General features: G+C 34.8%; 2 protein-coding genes across 3 annotated transcripts in view; both read right to left on the minus strand.

The window, feature by feature from the left end:
• LOC136040888 (R3H domain-containing protein 1-like) overlaps positions 1-11,010 on the minus strand; it is a 105,699-nt gene extending 94,689 nt beyond the window's left edge. For both annotated transcript variants that reach the window (XM_065725299.1, XM_065725298.1), the window contains exon 1: positions 10,785-11,010. The gene's annotated coding sequence lies outside the window, so the exon portion shown is untranslated. The remainder of the gene's footprint in view (positions 1-10,784) is intronic.
• Positions 11,011-15,568: 4,558 nt separating this feature from the next.
• LOC136041111 (uncharacterized) overlaps positions 15,569-24,252 on the minus strand; it is a 69,653-nt gene continuing 60,969 nt past the window's right edge. Inside the window, exon 3 of the mRNA XM_065725673.1 lies at positions 15,569-17,676. Within this exon, the coding sequence (XP_065581745.1) occupies positions 17,477-17,676 (200 nt within the window). The 3' untranslated portion in view covers positions 15,569-17,476. The remainder of the gene's footprint in view (positions 17,677-24,252) is intronic.

Raw genomic sequence — 24,252 nt, forward strand, 5'->3', positions numbered from 1 at the left:
ATGTAAAGATAGGGACTTTTAAATGGTTAATAATAGAATTGGACATGATACGGTGATAATGAGGTTGTCGTAGAAAATTTAAAATAATACATGATTTTGATAGGCTACTAGCCTTTGGTAAAGTCAAGTGAATATTTTGGAAGGGGGCCATAGGACTATAGATTGTTAAATTGGTAGAAAACTGAGAAAAATTTTAGACTTAAATCAAGGATTTGTCTTGCAATTGGTTAGTTTTCAGGAAATGCCTGATGCCACATGCGAGAAACAAGCTTGAATCAAGGATTGTACCCTTACAAACCTTCATGTAACAGGTTCACACTAGAATTAGACATGATATACTGGTAATGAGGCTGATATTAGACAATTTGAAATGATTTCTACGTAAATTTGAAAGGTTATTAGCAACGGGTTCTGTAAAGTGCTTTTTTGGTAGGGTGCCATATGATAATAGGTTGTGATATTGATAAAAATTTAAACCAAATGTTTCCAAATCTTGTGTGATATTACCTAAGTCTTGTCTGATATTATGAAAAATCTTGCTCTACATTAGAAAATATTGCCTGATATAACAAGAATCCTCTATTGAATGACCGAAACCTTTGTGGTATTACCAAAACCAACACACAAAGACAGACATGGAGACAAGCAAACAGTCACTTAGACACACAGGCAGAATACATACGACACGCAGAGTCAAACACAAATACATACAAAAACAGACACAGAGACAAGAGTCTATCATTCCAACGCACAAGACAGACACAAGGACAAGCAAACATCCACTCAGACAGACCGTCAGAGAATTAATGATTATTCTACTGGTTACAAACTAACAAAAGAAAATAGCTACATTATCAAGAGATAACATGATGAGTTATTATATGGAATAGATTCAAAATGACCAAAGTTGTTCAATTGTAACCAATGTTTCAATAAAAATATTGCTTCGTATTTTGATGTAAAGATAGGGACTTTTAAATGGTTAATAATAGAATTGGACATGATACGGTGATAATGAGGTTGTCGTAGAAAATTTAAAATTATACATGATTTTGATAGGCTACTAGCCTTTGGTAAAGTCAAGTGAATATTTTGGAAGGGGGCCATAGGACTATAGATTGTTAAATTGGTAGAAAACTGAGAAAAATTTTAGACTTAAATCAAGGATTTGTCTTGCAATTGGTTAGTTTTCAGGAAATGCCTGATGCCACATGCGAGAAACAAGCTTGAATCAAGGATTGTACCCTTACAAACCTTCATGTAACAGGTTCACACTAGAATTAGACATGATATACTGGTAATGAGGCTGATATTAGACAATTTGAAATGATTTCTACGTAAATTTGACAGGTTTTCAGCAACTTGTTCTGTAAAGTGTTTTTTTGGAAGGGTGCCATATGATAATAGGTTGTGATATTGATAAAAATTTTAACCAAATGTATCCAAACCTTGTGTGATATTACCTAAATCTTGTTTGATATTATGAAACATCTTGCACTACATTAGAAAATCTCGCCTGATACAACGAGAATCCTCTATTCATTGATCGAAACCTTTGTGGTATTATCAAAATCAACACACAAAGACAGACATGGAAACAAGCAAACAGTCACTTAGACACACAGGCAGAAAGAGACAGAGATGGAGAGAGACAGAAATATATACAACACGCAGAGTCAGACACAAATACACACAAAGACAGACACAGAGACAAGCAAAAACCCGCTCAACCGCACAGGTACAGAGAGAGAGAGAGAGAGAGAGAGAGAGAGAGAGAGAGAGAGAGAGAGAGAGAGAGAGAGAGAGAGAGAGAGAGAGATATACAGAGACAGAGAGAGAGACAAACAAACAGCCACTTAGATATACAGGTACAGAGAGAGAGAGAGACAAAAACAGATGCAAACACACAGAGTTTTAAATTCCAGCACACAAAGACAGACGCACGGACAAGCAAACATCAACTCAGACAGACCGTCACAAAAACAGATACAGAAAGAGACAAAGACACATACAAACACACAGTCAGAAGCAAAAACAAACAAAAAGAAAAAAGAAAAAACCCGTTCGAAAACACAGGTACAGAGAAATAGAGAGACAAAAATACATGTAAACACACAGATTCATACACAGAAACACACAAAGACATAAATGGAGACAAGAAAACACCCGCTCGGACACATAAGCACAGTGAGAGAGAGAGAGAAAGGAAAACAGACGCACAGAAACACAAGAACAGAGAGAGAGACAAAAACACCTACTAAAATACAGATTTAGACACACAAACACGCAAAGAAAAACAAAGAAGTAAAAACAAACATCCACTCAGACACACAGAAAGAGAGAGAGAAATAGATAGAGAGAGAGAGAGAGAGGGGGGAGAATACACATACACACAGAGTCAGACACACAAGCACACAATTATAAACACGAGGACAAGCGAACATCCGCTTTGACACACAGGCACAGATAGAGAGAAGCAAAATAACATACAAACACACACAATCAGAGACAAAAACGTACAAAGACAGACACGAAGACAGGCAAAGACACGCCCAGACAGATAGGAACAGAGAGAGAGAGAGGGAGAGAGAGAGAGAGAGAGAGAGAGAGAGAGAGAGAGAGAGAGAGAGAGAGAGATAGAGAGAGAAGCACCTACAAGAAAACAGACTCAGACACACAAACGCACAAAGATAGTCAAAGGGACAAATAAACATTTTCTCAGACACACTGCCACAGAGAAAAGAGAGAGAGAAAGACGAAAACACATACGAACACACAGAGTCAGACACAAAACACACAAAGACAGACACGGGTACACGCAAACACCCGCTCAGACACATAGGGGCAATGAGAAACACAAGTAAACATCGATTCAGACACACAGGCAAAAAAGAGAGAGAGAGGGAGATAAGCTAGCACCCACTCAGACACAGAGGCACAGAGAGAGACAAGCAGACAGCCACTCTGACATACAGAGAGAGAGAGAGAGAGAGAGAGAGAGAGAGAGAGAGAGAGAGAGAGAGAGAGAGAGAGAGAGAGAGCGAGAGAGAGAGATAATACAAACAAACACACATACCCAGACACAGAAACACAGAGAGACCGACATAAAAACATCAAATATCCGGTCGAAAACACAGACGCATAGAGAGAGAGAGACAAGCAAACAGCCAGTCATACACACAGACACATAGTGAGATATATATATATATATATATATATATATATATATATATATATATATATATATATATATATATATATATATATACATATATATATATATATATATATATATATATATATATATATATATATATATATATATATATATACATATATATATATATATATATAAGCAAAAACCCGCTCAAACAAATTGGTAAAGAGATAGTAAGACAAGTAAACAGTCACTCAGAGACACAGGCATACAGAGAGAGAGAGAGAGAGAGAGAGAGAGAGAGAGAGAGAGAGAGAGAGAGAGAGAGAGAGAGAGAGAGAGAAAGAGAGAGAGAGACAAAAATACCTACAAACACTCAGACACATAACTAGTCAGACAAACAAACACATAAAGACAGACAGAAAAACAAGCAAACACCTCCTCAGAATTCAGGCACAGGAATTCTGTCAATAGCAATTGTGCATTGGAAAGATAATTAAAATATTGTTCACTGGATGGATGTGCACTGGAAGAATGAATAGTTGATGGCGCATCTTCTTGCTAGCTCTTGTGGTAACACCTAACCCAGTGATAAACCCTATAAGCAGCTTTCGGGTATTAGCATTAACGGAAGGTCAAGAGAAGACAGGCATACTCCGCTACAAATATAGTAAACCATATCTTGTCTAAGTGCCGGAACTGCTAACTGTGTAAAAATAATTTACGAATCCCAGGCAAAATAAAAAGGACATTGGCAGATAATATCACCAAGGAGTATAAAAGACGAATCGATAAAAAACAAAACGTCATCAAACATTATTAATACCATCGACAATTTATCAACAGATACAGTCGAAGAATCCAACAACACCAATGAAAAAACTCATCTTGAAGAACAGGAGATGCAAGAACAGGAATTTTTGGACATGGACACTATTAGTTCTAATATAAACCCGTTAAAAATCTCTTTAATATTCAAAATCAATGGGGGTTTCTCGGAATACTTTCCCTGAATCAAGTTTGTGTCTATCATGTTAAATCAAACATTTCTCCAAAACAGGTCAGTTGCAATACAAATCCTTGATCTAATAGCCTATTGTCCAACGACAACCTTCCAAAAAATATTCATTTTGCTGGACAGTTTGCTGAAAGTATTTTTGACTATGTGTTTTCTTTCTCTCTCTCTTCTCTACCTGCATGTCTGGTCAGCTGCTTCTCTCTCTCTCTCTCTCTCTCTCTGTACTTGTGTCTATGAGCGGGTGTTTGCTTGTATTTGTGTCTTTCTTTGTGTGCTTGTGTGTCCGACTCTGAGTGTTTGTATTTTTCTCTCTCTCTCTTTTACTTTCCTTTTCTTTCTCTCTCTCTCTCTCTCTCTCTCAATCTCTGTGGTTGATTGGAGGTTTGCTTATTCTCGTGTCTGTCCTTGTGTGTTTGTGTTTCTGAATTTCTGATATTTTGAATTTGTTCGATATAATATTTCATCATGTTTTCTCTTGATAGTGTAGCTAGTCTGTCCTCTTAGTTTGTAGCTAGTGGAATAATCATCAATCTATTTTGAGTCACTCACAGTTTCTCCTGTGGTGTCACATACAGGCTCAATTTACGTTTTGACATTGTTATTATTTGGTTCCTTGACTATATTTGTGGTGTACGGTCAATGGTGCTAATAACTTTAACATGTGCTTTTTTTCTTCGATTCGTATTTAAATTCCTTAGAGATATTATCTGCCAATTTCTTTATTGTTTTGCTTTTGATTTCAATGTCTATCACTACATTCCTTTACACAAGCACAGTTTTGGTATTTAGAAAATATGTGGCTTATGATATTGGTGCAACAGTAGGCCTTTCTTTTTTTTCTTTGCTTTCATTTGAATGGTAACGTGCTATCAAGAGGTAACGTGGTACCACAAATACTAGCAAGAAGTTTCCCCTTATTGTGGACTATTATTTTATGTTTGCATTCACTTTGACTATTTTCATCTCTTGAAATTTTACTCTCGTATATCCACCATCAGCAACGTTGATTTTTCTTTGGTGGTCCAAAGGAATCTAATCGCTCACTGTTAAACACAGTGCACACATACATTTCCAATAGTGTTAAAACTAGCACAAGTTTCATAATTCAAATATTTATGTTTGTAAGTATTCAACGCAACAATAACTTCACGATTTGCACATGCTTTTTTGGAATGTATCATATTCACTTTTTCAAAAATATGATGCAAGTGTTTATCCTTCCAATGTAAAAAAAGTATTTATTGAACATATACAATAAACTAGGTGTAAATGACCAGCCAAAGAGTACCTCGGGGGTAGCCGCATAAAAAAAATCAGGAAAAAATATGTTCACCAGTCCAAGAAATTGTAACTCCCGAAAATTCTAAGTCCAAAGAACATTCTTAGTCCAAGAAATTTTAAACCGAAAAATTCTGAGCCCAAAAAAGTTCCAAGTCCCGAAAAAAGGGGGGAGGAAGTTTGGTGAGGGTATTGGGGGCCCCTTTGAGTCTGGGATAAGGATGACCATATGTTATCTCTAAAAAAATTGCGATAACAAGTGATTCATTGGTGACATAAATTCGCTGGTTTACATTACCCAAGCGCATGTCATATGAAAAAAAAAGGTAGCAGATTTGTCACTTTTTAATTCATTAAAATTATGCTCATATTAGATAATGCGTTCGATTTACTTTACCCAGGCGCGTTTCGTAAGACCAGTTTCATTCAATCCAAATACAAAATTTATGATATTTTTGTCATGACTGAATATGTGCTCATCTAAGTATGTAAATGAGGTTTAATGTATATGTAATGAGGTTTTGGGTACATTGCTTAGAGCCACAGGCTTTTAGCCCTGGAGTATTGCCCTCTATGCTGCTCAAATCCTCCCAAAAATTGTTCTTAAAATACTTAAGCGTCAATCCTTACAAAGGATGGTAAAATAAGATGAGTATTTTTACAATATCTGTGACAGATACATAAGCTAAAGGAACAAATAAAAAAGACTAGCATCAACAGTTGTATTTTTGCTTATGTATTCATTCTCAGATATTACCACGGAAAGTTTGAAAATCTAGTCATGAAACGTGTATCTTGAAGCTTCTGCCCTCCCCCCCTCTCCACAAAGATCAATTGGTCCTCCTCCACAACAGCTGATTTGCAATTATATACCATTTTACGTAGTTTCATGTAGCCTAAAATGAATTAACCTATGAATTATAAATTCGATAGTCTTCAATTGACTGAACATCTCTGAAATATCAATCAACAGCCTTTTCTCCCTCTGTGTGGCCAAATTTGTGTTTCATGCCGCAAAACTTGAAATCTCTGTTCTATTCAGTCTTCTTCCGTTTTTTTCGGACGAGCGACTCAACATAATCAACCGTGAAAAAATAAACAATTAAACATGCATCCTTTATCATTTTTTAAAAAAAAATAAAAATTACACATTTGTAGATAGGTGCTTGAAACCTAAGCAATAGGGCTCTTTAAAATATAAAATCAGACGGTGTCATTTTCATCAATATTGCTCTTCTTTTTGTGAGATGCTTTATCGTTTTCTCGAAAATGTGGCAAGATTTTCTAGCTGGTAACTTTTGGTTGTTAGCTTTGAATCTAATGAATTTTACATCAGTATAACTGCCATAAAAAGTACATTTTTTCAAAAAGCACGCTGTTCCACAAAATCTTTTTTAAGAGTTTCTGTTACTGTTAGCACAAGTCGTTCTCTCCTAAAAGCTCATTACCACGAGCCGTTTGATTTGTCTTTACGAACTAAACTGTATTTAGTGGTGAAGACACAACTGGGTCGATCCTCAGCCTTCAAAAGCTCATTGCCTCCACATAAAGCGGTTAAGCTTATAGAGTCACACCACTGACCCACTCCACTACAGGACTCTGGGACTCTGGGCCCCACTCCACGTTGGTGACACTGGGACTGGAACCTGTGTCCCGAAGGAAATACGATTGGAAGACCATTATCTCATCCACTCGGCTACGGTGGTTAAATCCTCCCTTAGAAAATGAGAGTGGGATAACCATTGTACTGTGGCAACACTTTAGGACCTAAATATGTCAAGAAATTGTGTTTCCCTTTGGGTAAAATTCCGCATATCCTGTTTACAACTTCGATGAAATTATTCAGACGTTTGGAGCGTACTAGAGTAAATCTATAATTAGGAGGTATATTCCACTTGACGCAGACTGGAATACAAAAGTTTTGGTAGCATTCGAGCTAAAAGAAAGACGTGGAACACAACTCGTAGTATCATCCTCTTCTTACAAAGAAGGTTAATTGACAGAAAGGAAGAGGAGAGTGTGTATTCATGGTACCACTTGACGCAGAATAAAAATCCAAACATGCCCCAGAATTTTAAATCGTCAGAAGAAAAAGAAATACAGTTTTTAGGGGTTTATATATTTTTTTACAAAATGAAAAGACAATTTTTTTTTAACAGTTGGTGATAACGAACTGTAAATAAGGGGCAACATGGCTCAATAGTAACCAAAACTCTAAAAACGGCATTTGATGCCAATAGATATATCAAAAGAATTGGCTTATTATGCTGATTTCAAATATATAAGCTTCATTAAGTTTAATCTTGCCCATTAGCATCTACGAGCCTGAAAATATTTGTCTGATTTTCAAAAAAGGAGGAATTACCCCTAAAGTCATAGAATCTCAATGAAAATCATACCATCAGATTCAACGTAGCAGAAAAGCCTACTGTAGAGGTTTCAAGCTTCTATCTACAAAAATGAGGAATTCTCTATTTTTTACCAGAAGAAAGATCGCGGATTTGTTGTTGTTCTTTCCCCAGGGGTGATTGTATCGACCCAGTAGTCCTAGAATATCGTGAGAGGGCTTATTCGAGTGGAAGTTAAGGGTTCCCTTTTAGGCAACAAAAAGATTCGGGGGCAACTAGGCCCCCTCCAGCCTTTTTCCCAAAATCATCCGACAAAATTTTAAGCTTGCCATTTTGTGAATCATAGTTGAAAGACCGAATAACTATGCCTTGGGATATAACATGACCCCCACAAGGTATTCAAGCCATACAAAAACAGAAGAGAGAATAATGAGGACTTTTTTCCCAAGACAGTGAATGAACAAAACCTATTTGAATATTTCGGTCCTATATCTAAGTCCTTGGTTAAAAACTATTTTCTTAAAATAGCTAAGGCATAATTACTTCTTAACGAGAAGTTCAACCAAGACTGTGATATAAAAGCTAACATTTTACAGGCTAAAAAGCTTCATTCATTTCACTAACTGTATTTATTAAAAATTGGAATAATTTCTTATTCCGATGCTTGCCTTCTCTGCAGCTAGTCTTGTAGTTCTTTTGGGATTGAGCTGGTTTTTATTGGTTACTATATTTGTTTTATTTTGAATTAGATTATTTTCTACAATTAATTTTGTGTACATAGGGTTGAGTGTGTACTCACCGAAATCTCTATTTAGGGATGTATTATTATTTAAGTTTCGTTTGATTTCGATTGCCTCGCGGACAGTGTGTTTGATTCCTAGGTCATTGCTAATTAGAACTGTTTCGTCAAATAGAACATAATGGTTTGGATTTTCGAAAATATGATTGCTTAAAGCTGAATCAATGCTGAATATTGCTTTTTCAATACTTTCTTAGTGTTGCTGTAATCTCGTTTCTAAATTTCGGTGGGTTCGACCAATTTAATAATTTCCACAACTACATGGTATTTGGCTGAACTTTTCGTTAAGAAGTAATGATGCCTAGGCTGTTTTAACAAAAAAATTGATTTTTAACTAAGAACTTTTATTGTAAGTGTTTCATTGTTTATTATTTCCTTTGCTGAAGATGGCCCTTGGATATAGGGCCGAAATATTCAAATAGGTTTTGTTCATTCACTGTCTTGGGAATAAAAGAGTCCTCATTGTTCTCTCTTCTGTATTTGTATTATGGAAAGGCAGTGTGGTCTTCGTCATTATTCTTCAAGTTATAAAATCTGACATTGCTTGCGCATAGTAATTATTATTCAAAAGCATGCATATATTTTGACTTGAGGGGAGGAGAAATTTTCTGCTGGGGGTTTCCCGAGGGGGAATTTTCTATGGGGAGAGAAGCTTCCAGAGGGTGAACTTGTCAGGGGAAACTGTGCACTGGGGAAATTTGCAAGAATTGCAATACAGAATTCTTTTTATATGTTTTACTTTCTCTTTTCTTTCTCAATTTTACGCGTGGACAGTGGCATAGTTTCGTCAAAATCCGGGGGGTGGGCAAAGTTGGGGCCAATTTTCCTAAATCAAGCGAAAATGACAGTAAAAAATAATAAATAAGCCATTTGGTACCATAAAGATACTATTTAGTACCATAAAAGTATTATAAGGGTACTTTATAATAATATAAAGGTATATATATATATATATATATATATATATATATATATATATATATATATATATATATATATATATATATATATATATATATATATATATATAAAAAAACTCATAGGTTTCTGTAGATACTTGAATTATCCAGGTTTATCTTAGTTTTGAAAAGATTTTGGAAGAAACTAAATTTAAGCTGGGGGAGAAATTGGGGTCGGGGGGGGTGTAAACTGAGGTTTGGAAGGGGGCAGTTGCCCCCTGCCCCATAGCAAATTAGGCCCTTGTACGCTGAGTTGCTAGGTGTGATTGTCCTGGGTAAAGTTTCACCGGGATTAAATTGTCTAGAGGATATTTTTGTGGGGAGGGTATTTCTCCGTGGAGGTGGGGCCAGATATCCTGGGATAATTTAAAAAACGATCAGAAATTATAAAAAAAATTGTTTCAACTGAAAATAAGGAGCAGCATTAAAACTTTAAACGAACATAAATTATTATGTATATGAAGGGGGTTGCCTCCTTCTCAACACCTCGCTTTTTACGTTAAAGTTTGAATTATATTCCAATTCTTTAAGAACGACTCCTGAAACACAAGGGTTGTTTAATTAGAACAATAAAAACTTTTTTTTAAGTACTAAGAAACTTCAGCGTAAAGAGCGAAGTGTTGAGGAGGAGGCAACCCCTTTATATACGTAATAATTTCTGTTCGTTTGAATTCTTAATGTTGCTTCTTATTTTCGGTTGAAAAAACTTGTCTTTTTAATTCCATATAAGATTTAAAAAGTCAAATACAGAAATTCTTTTTTTGGCATGTCAATAAGTTAATAAATATATGATAAAGTCATTTTATTCATTCTAATAAGTTTCTAAACTGCAGCACTTCTTGTATTTTGGGTAACTTTTGCTTGTTTCTTTATTTAGCTAGTAAACCTCTTTATTATACTTCTTTATTTAGCTAGTTTTCCCATTAAATTTATCAATATTCTAGCATCAGATCTCAAATTTATGGGGAAATTATTACTTGTGTGGGAGTTGGACCAAGAATCTGTGGTGGGTAGACAAAGTTAACAGATCCTGGACTAAAAAGGATTGCCCGATCCATCTGTTGGTCCATGGTTGGTGACTTTGACTAGTCACTATTTAATCTTGGATTTAACCAAAATCCCAGTAGCAATATTTTTAAGCAATCTTCTTTATTTAGCTAGTTTTTATATTAAATTTTATCTCTGTTCTAGCATCAAATTCAAAATTTATATGAAAAGAACTTACTATTTCCTTATCATTCCAGAAGACAGATGAAATGTATCCAGAATGTTATCTATAAGCCCATCTATTGCTATTGAATATTTGAATTATCCTTGGTATTGCAGCAACTATTTTAAATTGAAAACAATTTCTACAAAGATACTGGACAGTTTCATAGAAAGAGAAGATAAAGAAACAGAGTTAAGGGAAAGAACCTTGGACAGCTCTTTCCCTGCGCGAAAATAGACTCGTAGGAAGTTTCGGATTCTCTTCTTAAACAAAGAATTGCTCCAAGTTTCTTTTCTAGCGCAGGGAAGATTTTAACGTTTCAAACAATTTGAATTGAACTACTGGATAATGCCAGAAATTCACTGTCACAAGGAAACTGTAGAAGAATAGAAACTCGAATAATTCTTACTGAAATTATTTAATGTAGTTAGTGATAGGGGTTCTGGGCACTCAGATTTTCCGTTTAAAATACCAGAATAAATTTTTTAGATTTTGATTACATAACAGCTTAAGATGGACTAATCCCTATTTGACATTACTCTGGGAATGCTATATTGGGATTGAAATTTCGTGGACACAAAAAACCTAAATAAGGCATGAAATGGATAAGTTCAACATGGCTTTGCAAGATCAAAACATAGTTAATGCCTTAGCATGCCAAATCATAGTTAGGCTCATCTAGAATAAACTTATTAATGCAGATTTTTCTCTTTTCTATTATAACATTTCGCAACCCAGTAAAATGTCTGATAATACCAGACTTGTAAGTGATTAGCTTTAAAAAAAGTGAACTCATATTTAGCATCTTGTCATTCAATGTCAGACTTTTCATTTAGTTACCATTTCCCCTTCGCTCAGAGAGGGTCTTCTTTTATTTAAGAGGTTGTTTTTTATAGGTTTTTTCTGTTTCGATGCACTGAGTCTCAACCCACATAGTTGCTCTTTTTTTCCCTTTTAGTGGCTGGAAGTATCATTGTTTTTTCTTCTTTACCTTCTTTTTTTCTCACCTTAAAAAGCTTCCCTTTGATAAGGACTCTCAGCCTTGGTAAATTTAATAAAGTATTTTCATCAGAATTGAAATACCTCTCCAGAACTGCCCCTTCCCGGTTTTTTTGAAAGATATGCGAATATTCTTATAATGATAACCTTTGGTGCGTTGCTCTAAGCTTTGACCGCTACATATCATCATATAAAGAAAGTTCTTTTGAATAAAATATTGTGTTAAGGTCAAATTTATTAGAGTTTCAGTCGATAAATATAAGGGATAGTCTTTCCTCCTGTTTTTATTACAGGGGAGGTATGCTAAATGGAAGGAGTTATGTTCCTCTCCCCTTAATATTACACAGTTTAGTATTTCATCTATAAGCTCCTATATTATTACATATGGGAGCACCTTAATATTATGCAGTTTAGGATTTCATCTATAAGCTCCTATATTGTTCGTTTAAGTAATATTTTCTGTCCTCCTCTCCAACTAAATTAAATGTGTGTTTGTGCTTAAGTCCAAACACCCTTTCTTCTGAGATAATCTTTAAACGTACCTTCAGGTTCAGTGTTGAGTTGAGACTAACAGAAGACTCGGTACTTGTCTGTTAAACGAAACACACTCAAGAATTACGGTGTGGAAGTTCTAACAGAAAACGATATCTTCTCCGGGATCGGTTATGATTTGCTTATTTTGAGTGAGAAGAACTACGATGTATGTATATTTGAATTAAATATGAAGTATGTATAGGTTGTTAGGGGCTGAGTTATGTTAGGTTAGGTTAAGTATTTAATATGTTCTGTGCAGCGTAAAGGGTTAGCGTAAAGAGCGAGGCATTATGAGGAGGTGAGCCCCTCATATGTGTAATAATTTCTGTCCGTTTTAAGTTTTGATGCTGCTCCTGACTTCCATTTGAAAAAAAACTTTTTCAGGTTTGTTTTTTCATTGTATTTTTTAAATAATGCTAGAAAATTCTCCGCTTCCTTCATGGAAATTTTCTTCCCCCATAACAAATTCCTCGATGGAAAGTTCCCCCAACATATCCCTCTCTTCTCAACCCCTCCCCCCAACCACAAAATCCCCCTGAAAACGTCTGTACACTTCCCAATACTCATTACAATATGTAAGCACTGGTCAAAGTTTTGTAACTTGTAGCCCCTCCCACGGGGACTGTGGGGGAGTAAGTCGTCCGCAAAGACATAGTTATACGGTTTTTCAACTACGCTGAATAAAATGACTATCTCAGAATTTTGATCCGTTGACTTTGGGAAAATAATTAGCGTGGGAGGGGGCCTAGGTGCCCTCCAATTTTTTTGGTCACTTAAAAAGGGCACTAGAACTTTTCATCTTCGTTAGAATGAGCCCTCTCGCAACATTCTAGGACCACTGGGTCGATAAGATCACCCCTGGGGAAAAAAACAAAAAAACAAACAAACAAATAAACACGCATCCGTGATCTGCCTTCTGGCAAAAAATACAAAATTCCACATTTTTGTATATTGGAGTTTGAAAATTCTACAGTAAACTGATACGCTGAATCTGATGGATTTTCGTTAAGATTCTATTACTTTTAGGGGGTGTTTCCCCCTATTTTCTAAAATAATGCAAATTTTTTCAGGCTCTTAACTTTTGATGGGTAAGACTGAATTTGATGAAACTTATATATTTAAAATCAGCATTAAAATGTGATTCTTTTGATGTAGCTATTGGTATCAAAATTCCACTTTTTAGAGATTTGATTACTATTGAGCCGGGTCGCTCTTTACTACAGTTCGTTACCACGAACTGTTTGCTATTTTCAGACGTCAGAGGTGATTGTCAAAAACCGGTTGCTAAGATGTTCTTCTCAAAGAGCGGGTCGGCAAAGATGTAGATACGTAGGATTGAGATGTGATTGAACATACATTGCCCTCTGACCCTCCCTATAAATGCGGCTCATTAAACTATATTTGGCTGTTATTTTAGAATTTTGAAAATTTTGATGCGACCTTTAGACAGCAACGAGATAATGAAGTACATAGAATTGACTGTAAAATTAAAATATTGAACAAAGTTGAAGGTTTGAACACGCTCGTTTACAGACCAGCACGCTGAATTGTAGAGTTTTGGGTCAATTTCTGGAAGAGCTAATGAGACGCGTTTGGAAAAGATGAAATTGATCAGAGATCTCCTTTTCAATTTAGACTTAGGTAAAATAGATTGTCGGCCATCAATATCGATTAGATCTAGAAACTTCAGATTCAAATTGCTCAATGCTTGCTTTTACAATAAATATTTTGAGTATGTCGAAATTGCTTGAAATGTGAGAATAGGTTTTGATCTTTAAGGGACGAGAGCTTAACCTATATTCACATTCTCAAAGTACCTACACCAAACAATGTTTGGAACGCAATATTGTTCAGTGCATCTGTGAAATATATTATAGTTCATATTTCATAAACTAAATTATCATAATCATACTCCAGAGATTTTACCGGTGGGAGAAACTCTAGAAATTTCTTATTAAATTTTGGCCTCTTTAAGTCTATCTCAGCACATCCTTTGTCAAAAAGTTTTACAACTAAAGTGATGGAAGGTATACAATTACTCTTTCTGAAATTTCTTACAAAATACCATCTCGTTCTGCAAGACCACGTCTGTTGGGAGCTAAATAATGCCCTAACTACACGACTGCTATATTGCAAACGCGTCACTCCACTGGAAGAAAGAGCAGAGAGGTCAAGTAAAGGCCTGACTCAACACAGAAGTAGACCAGAGGTCTCTGTGTACTCAGAGACCTCCACTTCAAATTCACAAGACAGAAGAGGTTGGCAGCCAACCTTAAGCCGAATCATAAAGTCAGGAAGATCGTATGTGGAAAGCAATAGCCGGAGACCTCAGCGCTGCATTCATAAATCGAGCAGTTTGACACCCTACAATTTGCCAAATAAGATGAAAACGTTACTTCCTGACCAAGGCTGTATCCAGAGGGTCATAGGTTTTACCCCGCCCCCTCTCCTTTGCTTCGAATCATAAAAAAAAAATAAAAAATAAATATTAAAAACAATTGTTTCGTTTTCTAAAGTTTTTCTGCATCCCTCCTCCCCGAAAAAAATTGCCCACCCCCCCCAAAAAAAAAAAATCCTGGATACAGAATTTGTCCTTACTTGGTCCATGGCTTTGGACATGTCATTGCTTTCCCAATAAATGTCGAGATTTTTACTAGGGCCCATATAACTTGTAATTCGTCACTGTCTGTTTTAGTGACCCGTCCCTTGAATAGATCTCTGTACACACACCTGTATGGACAATCCATGTATAAAACCTTAGTAAAGATTAAATCTGATAATATTTGTATTATTATCTCTTTACGTGCAAACAGCTTAAAAGGAAACAAAACAATTGCATCTGTTCATATTTTGCTTTTTTGACAAGCCGTCTCACGGTATGCAATTAAAAAATGTTAACTGGGTATTTAAGTCGCAGATGTACATTACACTCAGACTCTATAACTTATGGAATACGAAAACCTATTTGCTTGGGATTAATGATGAGTAACGGTTTGTGCCATATTTTAAGTTTTCCTTGTATCAAACTATGATAAACAATGTTAGTTTAAATCACCACGTCTATCAAAAGTAGAACATTCATTTTTGGTACTGTATTCCTTTAATTACACCGCGATAAAAAGAAAAACAGCACTTATTCCACCTTTTGTTTTATTGATCAAATCGAAGTGAATATAACTTAGTAAGGTTCGACCCACTCTTACAGTAAAAAGTGAAAATAATTTAATCAAAGCGTTTTCTAGTCCAAATTTGCTGTTGATACTTATTCTGGTTTGCCTGAACAACAGTATAATAGGGATTAGTCCTTATCTTTTTCCTCATTATCATCAGCAGTTTCATAATTTTGCAGTACAGTTTATTACTTAACAGAAGATACAGGAAAGACTAAATAACAAATTGTAAATAATATCACTACTAACAACTCACTGCAAGCCGCCTGAAGTCAACACAGCTACGCACGCTCCTCCTCCATCCCAAGCTATCCAAAGCCTCCCTCTTTACACGCTCCCAGGAAGTTCCCATTTCCTTTCAATCTTTCTTTATGACATCCTCCCAACCCAGACGATGACAACCTGCTTTCCTTTTAGTCCTAAACGGTTAACCGAAAAGGACAATCTTCGGCAATCGGTCATTCTTCATCCGCAGAACGTACCCTAGCCACCTCAGCCTTTCTTTCACTATAGCCCTAGAAAATGGGATTGAACGACATTTTTGCACAGCCTACTGTTTCAAATACGGTCAGTTAGCCGAGTACCCAGAACAATCCGTAGGCAATTTCTCTGGAAAATATTTGATAGATCTTCATCCGCTTTCCGGAGCGCCCATGCTTCAGATCCAAATTTGACCACTGTTATTCTTGTAACAGAATAACTAGCCATGAATGCTCTAACAGATGCGTAGAGTGACAATAGGCTTACACTTTTATGTATACCCGTCGATAATTTAAGTGCTTATATAGTTTTATTTGCATAAACAATAGAACACCTTGCTAACAACCAATAAAAGGCTTAAAAAGAAACTGGAAGGCTGCTCTTATAATCAACTAAATACATCGAAACATTCACAATGTCACCAGGGTTTCCACTTGGTAAAAGAATCACTAGATTTTAGTAAATCTTAGGCTGATTTAGTGATTTTCTTCAATAATATAGTGATTTAGGTGCTGATTTAGTTTTTGTTTTGTCTAGGCAACACAAAAAATCACTAGAAATAGTGGTAAATCACTAGGGGCGATAACCCTGAATCTCACACTAGTTAAATTACTCATACCATTCTTCAATCACTCTTGGCAGCTACTCAAATACAAAGCTTTTAGTGAAGCAAGGAATTCCTTCACTTCCTTTAATAATTCAAATTTGTCTAGTAGGTCATTCCATATTTCAAACATTTTTCTACCCGATTTCAGAGATATAAAATTCCTTTAATTTCTTAAAATTCCTTGTGTCATACTCACCGGAAGTTCTGTCAAAACAAAATGAAAAACAATCCAATAGAGTACCAATTTTAAATCTAAACATGAATAAACTCCTCTAAAATTTAACGATACCATTAAACAGTCCCATTTAACAGTTAAACAGTTAACAAAATTTAGCAGTTCCATTTTACAAATATATTCTACTTTAGCAGCTATGCTAAAGTAATATTAGTGCTACTCTTGTGTAAAGAGGGGGGGGGGCTGAGGTAGCTGCGAACCCCTAATTAATAGGATTATTTCTTTTAGTTTTGATGCCACTCAGTACTTCTAGGTGAAAAAAAAACTTTTTGTTTAATTTTTGTTGAAGAAAGTACAAAATATAGCAGTATATTTATTATGGGCTAATATAGAAAACGGCGGTGTATTCAACACTTTCAGTTTTCTATTAAATCAATTTGCTACTATTTTGCTCAACATGAATGTAATAGTCAGAATCCTTCAAAGTTTTATTTAAGTGTAAAATAAGTATATAAGTATTGATCAGAATTTGCAAAAAAAACTAAAACACTAGTTTAATTAAGCTTATTTTGCTTATCCCTTTCTCCCCCCCCTTTCTCCCCCTCCTTCTCTCTCTCTCTCTCTCTCTCTCTCTCTCTCTCTCTCTCTCTCTCTCTCTCTCTCTCTCTCTCCGTCACACACAAAGACAAACAGACTTTACAGGTTTTTTTTTTCAAGGTCTTGTTGGCCATTCCTTCTTTCACTATCTGCTGCCGCTGCCGACTCCTTGATTCGTGTTGGTTTCATCTGGTGCTGCAGTAGTTGGCTCCGGGACCAAATTCAGAATGATGATTGGGAACTGGTTTAGATTATTGTTATTTGGCAGTTGTTGTTGTTGCTGCTGCTGCTGCTGCGGATTAGCCGAAGCTACTACAACATTATTGGCTGCTGTTCTATGTGACCCTAAAACAAAACTTGAAATTTGTAGATATTTTTGCAAAGAAGATTTAACAGAAAACGTAACAGTGGAAGGTAACACCACGGACTTAGCAATAGCTGCAGCCTAGTAAAGAGATACCCACAGCCCGTAGCCACTGAAAATTTAAAATATGTTTTAAAAAATGTCTATTTTCCTTTAAAGGCGATTCAAGAATGATGACTATTTTATAGATTTAAATTAATAGTAGAAGTTTATTGTGAAATAGAAATTTTGGCGACACTGAAAATAATTTTGAAACTCCTCAAAATTTGTGGTTGATCGAAATGAAAAAAAGGACACATCGTCATGTTAAAAACCCTTAGAGGTAAAATTACGGCGTTCCTCCTTGAATAAAAAGGAAATTCACTTTTTTGAACGGACACCACTAATATTTCGTCTTTTATCCTTTTTTGCCTCAGAGGTGATTGTATCGAGCCACTGCTCTCAGAACAAACATAAAACGATATATTTTTATTTCAAAACATGCCAAAGGGCCCTGGCAACACACACACAAAAATCTACCCCAAACAACAATTCAACAACGCATGCAAAATAGAATAAAACGTAAGCAACAAGAAAAATACAACTTATATACTTACAACAATATTATAAGAAGTCGCCCCCTCTCCTACTCTATAAGACAATTCTCTAGTTTTCATTGCCCATTTAATGTACTTTGGAATGTTTTTATTTGCCCAAAATTCTTTTCTTAACCAATGAAAAAGACTATTTCAGTTAAAAAAGAAAAGAAGTTAATTTTAAAGTACTTTTTCCACAAAAGTAGTTTCTCAAAGAAAAGCAAAGAGCTACAATAGACTAAATAAGCGGAAATAAAGTCAAATAGCTTTTTAAGCCTAAAACTACCATAACTATCCATTACGGATTTTCTAAAAAATTAGCCACATGGTAAAGATGAATTATATAATTGTTTAGTTCATTCAGGTTTTTTGCAATGTGTTAATATTTGTGATTTGGTAAAATTTATAATATTTAGTTTACCTATTGTTGCTAAAAGGAGGGATATATTAACAGGATAAGCTTGTTTTTGGTTTTACTTGGTTGTTTTACATTTGCTGTTTTTTTTTTCATAGGTATGTATTTTGGGGGTGATACCTGACGCGGGGATGCCATGGATATTCTGTGGTAGCCACAACACTGTGCTGGGTAGAGAATTTAGAGTGGCGAAACCCTATATAGGCCAGTGTATTCTCCTGATGAGCCCTTATGTTGGGTGTTGCCTCTGAATTATTTGTCTATATTATTTTTTCTATTGTTTGGTAAATGACGACTTATACTTATTGACGACATGACTGCCTGTCCATGGATTATTCTTTATGGTTGATTGTGTGTGGCTATGCTGTTTGACCTATGTGATTGTATGGATGAGTAGGGTTAAGGCCTCATTCAAGTGCTGGTCTATATTAATCACTAATTTAGGAAAACAATCTTCCTTTTCTCCTTCTGTCTCCTCTTTTTTTTTTTTTTTTTTTTTTTTTTTTTTTGTGCTCTAGCATTGGTGATTTCTCTTTTCATTATATATAATTGTATATATATAGACTGTTAATCTATATTAGACTATTATATTTATTAGATTGTTAGTCTACATTTCTTTTTTTGTTTTTCAATCTTGGTTATCATGGTGATTTTTTTTCTTTCTTTAGAAATTATGCGAAATAAGAACACACAGTTTGAAATAAGGATTGTTTTCAGTGAAATGCAAATTAATTTGTTGTCAAACAGTTCGTGGTAACGAACTGTAGTAAGGAGCGACCCGGCTCAATAGTAACCAAAACGCTTAAAAAATTGAATTTTTATGCCAATAGTTACATCAAAAGAATTGCATTTTAATGCTGATTTTAAATATATAAGTTTCATCAAGATTAGTTTTACCTGTCAAAAGTTACGAGCCTGAGAAGATTTGCCTCATTTTAGAAAATAGGGGGAAATAAAAATCATACGATCTTAACGAAAATCACACCATCAGATTCAGCGTATCAGAGAACCTTACTGTAGAAGTTTCAAGCCCCTATATAAAAAAAATGTGGAATTTAGCATTTTTTGCCAGAAGACAAATCACGGATGCGTGTTTATTTGTTTTTTTTTTTTTTTTCCCAGGGTGATCGTATAGACTCAGTGGTCCTAGAATTTCGCAAAAGGGCTCATTCTAACGGAAATTGAAAGTTCTAGTGCTCTTTTTGAGTGACCAAAAATTGGAGGGCACCTAGGCCCCCTCCCACGCTCATTTCTCCCAAAGTCATCGGATCAAAATTCTGAGATAGCCATTTTATTCACCATTGTCGAATAACCTAAAAACTATGTCTTTGTGGACGACTTACTCCCCCGCAGTCACCGTGGGAAGGGCTGCAAGTTACAAACTTTGATATGTGTTTACATATAGTAATGGTTACTGGGAAGTGTACGGACGTTTTCAGGGGAATTTTTTTGGTTTGGGGGGGAGGAGAGTTGAAGGAGGATTGCGTGGGAGGATCTTTCAATTGAGGAACGTTTTACTGGGGAAGAGACTTTCAATGGAGGGGGCGCAGGATTTTCTAGCATTATTTAAAAAAAAAAAACAATGAGAAATTAATATGAAAAGTTTTTCCTACTGAAAGTGAGGAGCAGCATTAAAACTCAAAAAGAACAGAAATTATTACGCATATGAGAGGCTTACCTCCTCGTAAAGCTCGCTCTTTACGCTACAGTATATTTTTAGTAATTTCAACTATTTATTCTACGGCCTTTACGATCCAGGGGTCATTCTTAAGAAATTGTGATAAGATTTAAGCTTTAGTGTAAAGAGCGAGGTATCGACGAGGGGTGAACCCCCTCATATACGCAATAAAAACATACAAATATAGAAGTTCGCTACGTAAGTTAATTTGTAAGTTACGTATATTTTTTACTTATGAAAACATTCGTAAAAAATTAAAAGTTATAGTTTTAAAGTTATGCAACTAGACCTCCTCTCTCGCTCCTTTTTTAAAAAATCTTCCGATTAAAACTATGAAAAAGCCATTTAGCCCCCCCAAAAAATTAATATGCAAATATCGTTTTAATTATTTATGCGTTGAGAGCCAAGATAAAACAAATGCATTAATTAAAAAACGTCCAGAAATTCAACAAAAAAAAACAAGTTTTTTAAATGAAAGTAAGGAGCGACATTAAAACTTAAAACGAACAAAAATTACTCCGTATATGAAAGGGGCTTTTCCTCCTCAACGCCCCGCTCTTTACGCTAAAGTTTTTTACCGTTTTAAAATGTAGAATTAAGAGAAAGAGTCAAACCTTAGCGTAAAGAGCGGAGTGTTGAGGAGGAAAAGCCCCTTTCATATACGGAGTAATTTTTGTTCGTTTTAAGTTTTAATGTCGCTCCTTACTTTCATTTAAAAAAACTTGTTTTTTTAAATGTATTCAGGTAAGTAAGTATTCAGGGTAAGTAAAATTTGGGGTAGGACTAATCTTGGTAGGAGTAGCATTGGCTGGAGTACTTGTTCGTATGAGTATTAGTGTCCTGAAAATGGCAAATTGGAAGTAAAGGTAGCGTTAGTGGTCCTACTAGCGTAGAAAGTGGTGCTGGGATTGTTTGTGGTAAGAGTGGTAGGGGTAGTATTAGTGGTAGTAGTAGTCTGAATATAGCAGCATTGGTTAGAATATTGTTAGCGGGCATAGTAGTGATAGCGTTAAGGGGTAAATTGGAATACTTTGGTAGTAGTTAGCATGATTGAAACATTGGTGGTAGAACTAGTAATAGTACAGAAGGCTTTCTGCCAAAGCTGAAATTCTTCTTAAATGGTTTGGATGCTTACTGTACTAAATAAAAAAAAAAACAGTTTTTCCAACTGAAAGTAAGTAACAGCATTAAAAGTTAAAACAAACAGAATTTATTACGTATATGAGGGGTCGCCCTCTCACCAATGCCTCACTCTTTATACTAAAGTTCGAATTTTGTCCCAAATCATTAAGAATGACTCCTGAATCACAAACGACGTTTAATTTGAGTAAACAGCTCGTTTAAAAGTACTAAAAACTGTGGCGTAAAGAGTAAGGTGTAAAAAAATAGCGGCTCGCTCTTTATGCTAAAGTTTTTTTTTATTGTTTTAAAATGTAAAGTTGTGACAGAGTAAAACTTTAGCGTAAAGAGCGAGGCGGTGTAGGGGGGACAACCCCTTGATATATGGAGTAATCTCTGTCTGCCTTAAGTTTTAATTTCGCTCCTTAGTTACAGTTTAAAAAAAAAAAACTTTTTTTATATTTAATCCAAATCTGAATCGGAAGTAAAATTCTGCATTACGTAGACTATAAAATTCTAATGCACAAACGCATATTTCAGAAACAACTATTTAGATTCCAAGCTGTCCAAAATCAAAACAAAATAACGAAAAAAAACAGGGTTTAAGTTAGATTAATCTTAAATGATCTTACTACATAATGTATTAATTCAAAAGATCTATCAAATGGCTAGATACCGCCTTTTTAAACGCTTTTGTTTTGCTTTTTCTACCTAAATCAAAGTTTTGGTCATGAATTGTTATTTATATTGCGTCAGCTGTCTATGGTCTGATTCAGCGGAAATTACGTTTGCGTATTTTATATTCGTTGACAATGTTTGAAAGATTATTTTCAATTAATGTTAATCTATTGATTTATTAATTCTGACCCATTTATATAAAACTTAACAATCCTCCATGTTTTCTATGATTACCTGTTTGCTGATAATGGCAATGCTATTGGCTTTTCAAAGGAGAGGAAGGCGTGGTCTTGTTGTTTCACGAACCAAACGATTGGAAAAGAAATATTACTCTTGAATATGTGGAACTTGGAATTTCTTTGAATAAGCTAAGATATTTATTGAGAAAAAATTTGCAATTCACTGTTAACAGTGGAGAATGATCGCAAGATGAACCGAAAACCAAACAAAGTGAAAACAAAATCTTTAGGCAATGCCTCCAAGTGTACTAAACAGTAATTCAAGGGTAGTTGTTTCAACCTCCCATGGATTATAAAGCGAAGAAGGAAATATATATATATATATATATATATATATATATATATATATATATATATATATATATATATATATATATATATATATATATATATACATATATATATATATATATATACTAGCTGTTGGGGTGGCGCTTCGCGCCACCCCAACACCTAGTTGGTGGGGGCGCTTCGCGCCCCCCCCAAGCCCCCCCGCGCGCGTAAGTCGTTACGCGCCATAATAGTTACGCGCCATTGTAGTTGTGTCCCTATGTCCCACCTGTGAATATAGATATATATATATATATATGGTTTTAACTACGTAAAACTTGCGAATATACAACATTCTTTGCTGTCCCATTGTCTTTGCATATAAATAGATTGTCAGGTTATCCCCCTGTTTCCCCCGGTGTCCCCGTTGTAGTTGTGTCCCTGTGTCCCGGTCGTCATTTATATTCCCTGTGTCCCGGGTCCCGGTCATCATTTGTATCCCGGTGTCCCGGTCTGTATATACATTCGTTTTTTAGTTTTGTTTTTCTCCTTTATTTTTTTCCTTTTTTTTTCTTTTTTAGCTTATTTAGATTTTTAGATTTTTTAGTTTTTTTTATTAGTTTTTAGTTTTTATTTCTTTTTAGTTTTTTTGTCCCGGTCGTCATTTATATCCCCCTGTTTCCCCCGGTGTCCCCGTTGTAGTTGTGTCCCTGTGTCCCGGTCGTTATTTATATTCCCTGTGTCCCGGTCGTCATTTGTATCCCGGTGTACCGGTCTGTATATACATTCGTTTTTTAGTTTTGTTTTTCTCCTTTATTTTTTTCCTTTTTTTTTCTTTTTTAGTTTATTTAGATTTTTAGATTTTTTAGTTTTTTTATTAGTTTTTAGTTTTTTTTTCTTTTTAGTTTTTTTGTAGTTTTTACCTTCTTTTTAGTTTTGTTAATTTTTTTTTTTACTTGTGTCCTGGTCGTCATTTATACTCCCTGTGTCCCGGTGCTTTGTTGATTGCTAATCGAACATTCCTTTTGTCCTGGTCGCTTTCTCTTTGAGTGTCGTCATTTATTTTTTTCTTTTTTAGTTCTTTTAGTTTTTACCTTTTTTAGTTTTTTTTTAGTTTTTAGTTTTTTTAGTTTTTTACCTTTTTTTAGTTTTTTTAGTTTTTTAGCTTTTTTATTTTTTTTATTAGTTTTTAGTTTTTTTGTAGTTTTTGCCTTTTTTTTTAGTTTTTTGTCCTGGTCGCTTTCTCTTTGAGTGTCGTCATTTATTAGTTTTTTCCTTTTTTTTTTTAGTTTTTTATTGGTTTTTACCTTTATTTTAGCTTATTTTTCAGTTTTTTCCTTTTTTTTAGTTTTTTTTTATTTTTTATTTTTTTTAGTTTTTTACCTTTTTTTAGTTTTTTTAGTTTTTTTAGTTTTTTAGCTTTTTTACTTTTTTTATTAGTTTTTAGTTTTTTTTTGTAGTTTTTGCCTTTTTTTAGTTTTTTCAGTTTTTTTTTTAGTTTTTTATTGGTTTTTACCTTTATAGTTTTTTTAGTTTTTTAGCTTTTTTATTTTTTTTATTAGTTTTTAGTTTTTTTTGTAGTT

Source organism: Artemia franciscana, chromosome 21 (assembly GCF_032884065.1).
Source record: "Artemia franciscana chromosome 21, ASM3288406v1, whole genome shotgun sequence".
NCBI lineage: Eukaryota > Metazoa > Arthropoda > Branchiopoda > Anostraca > Artemiidae > Artemia > Artemia franciscana.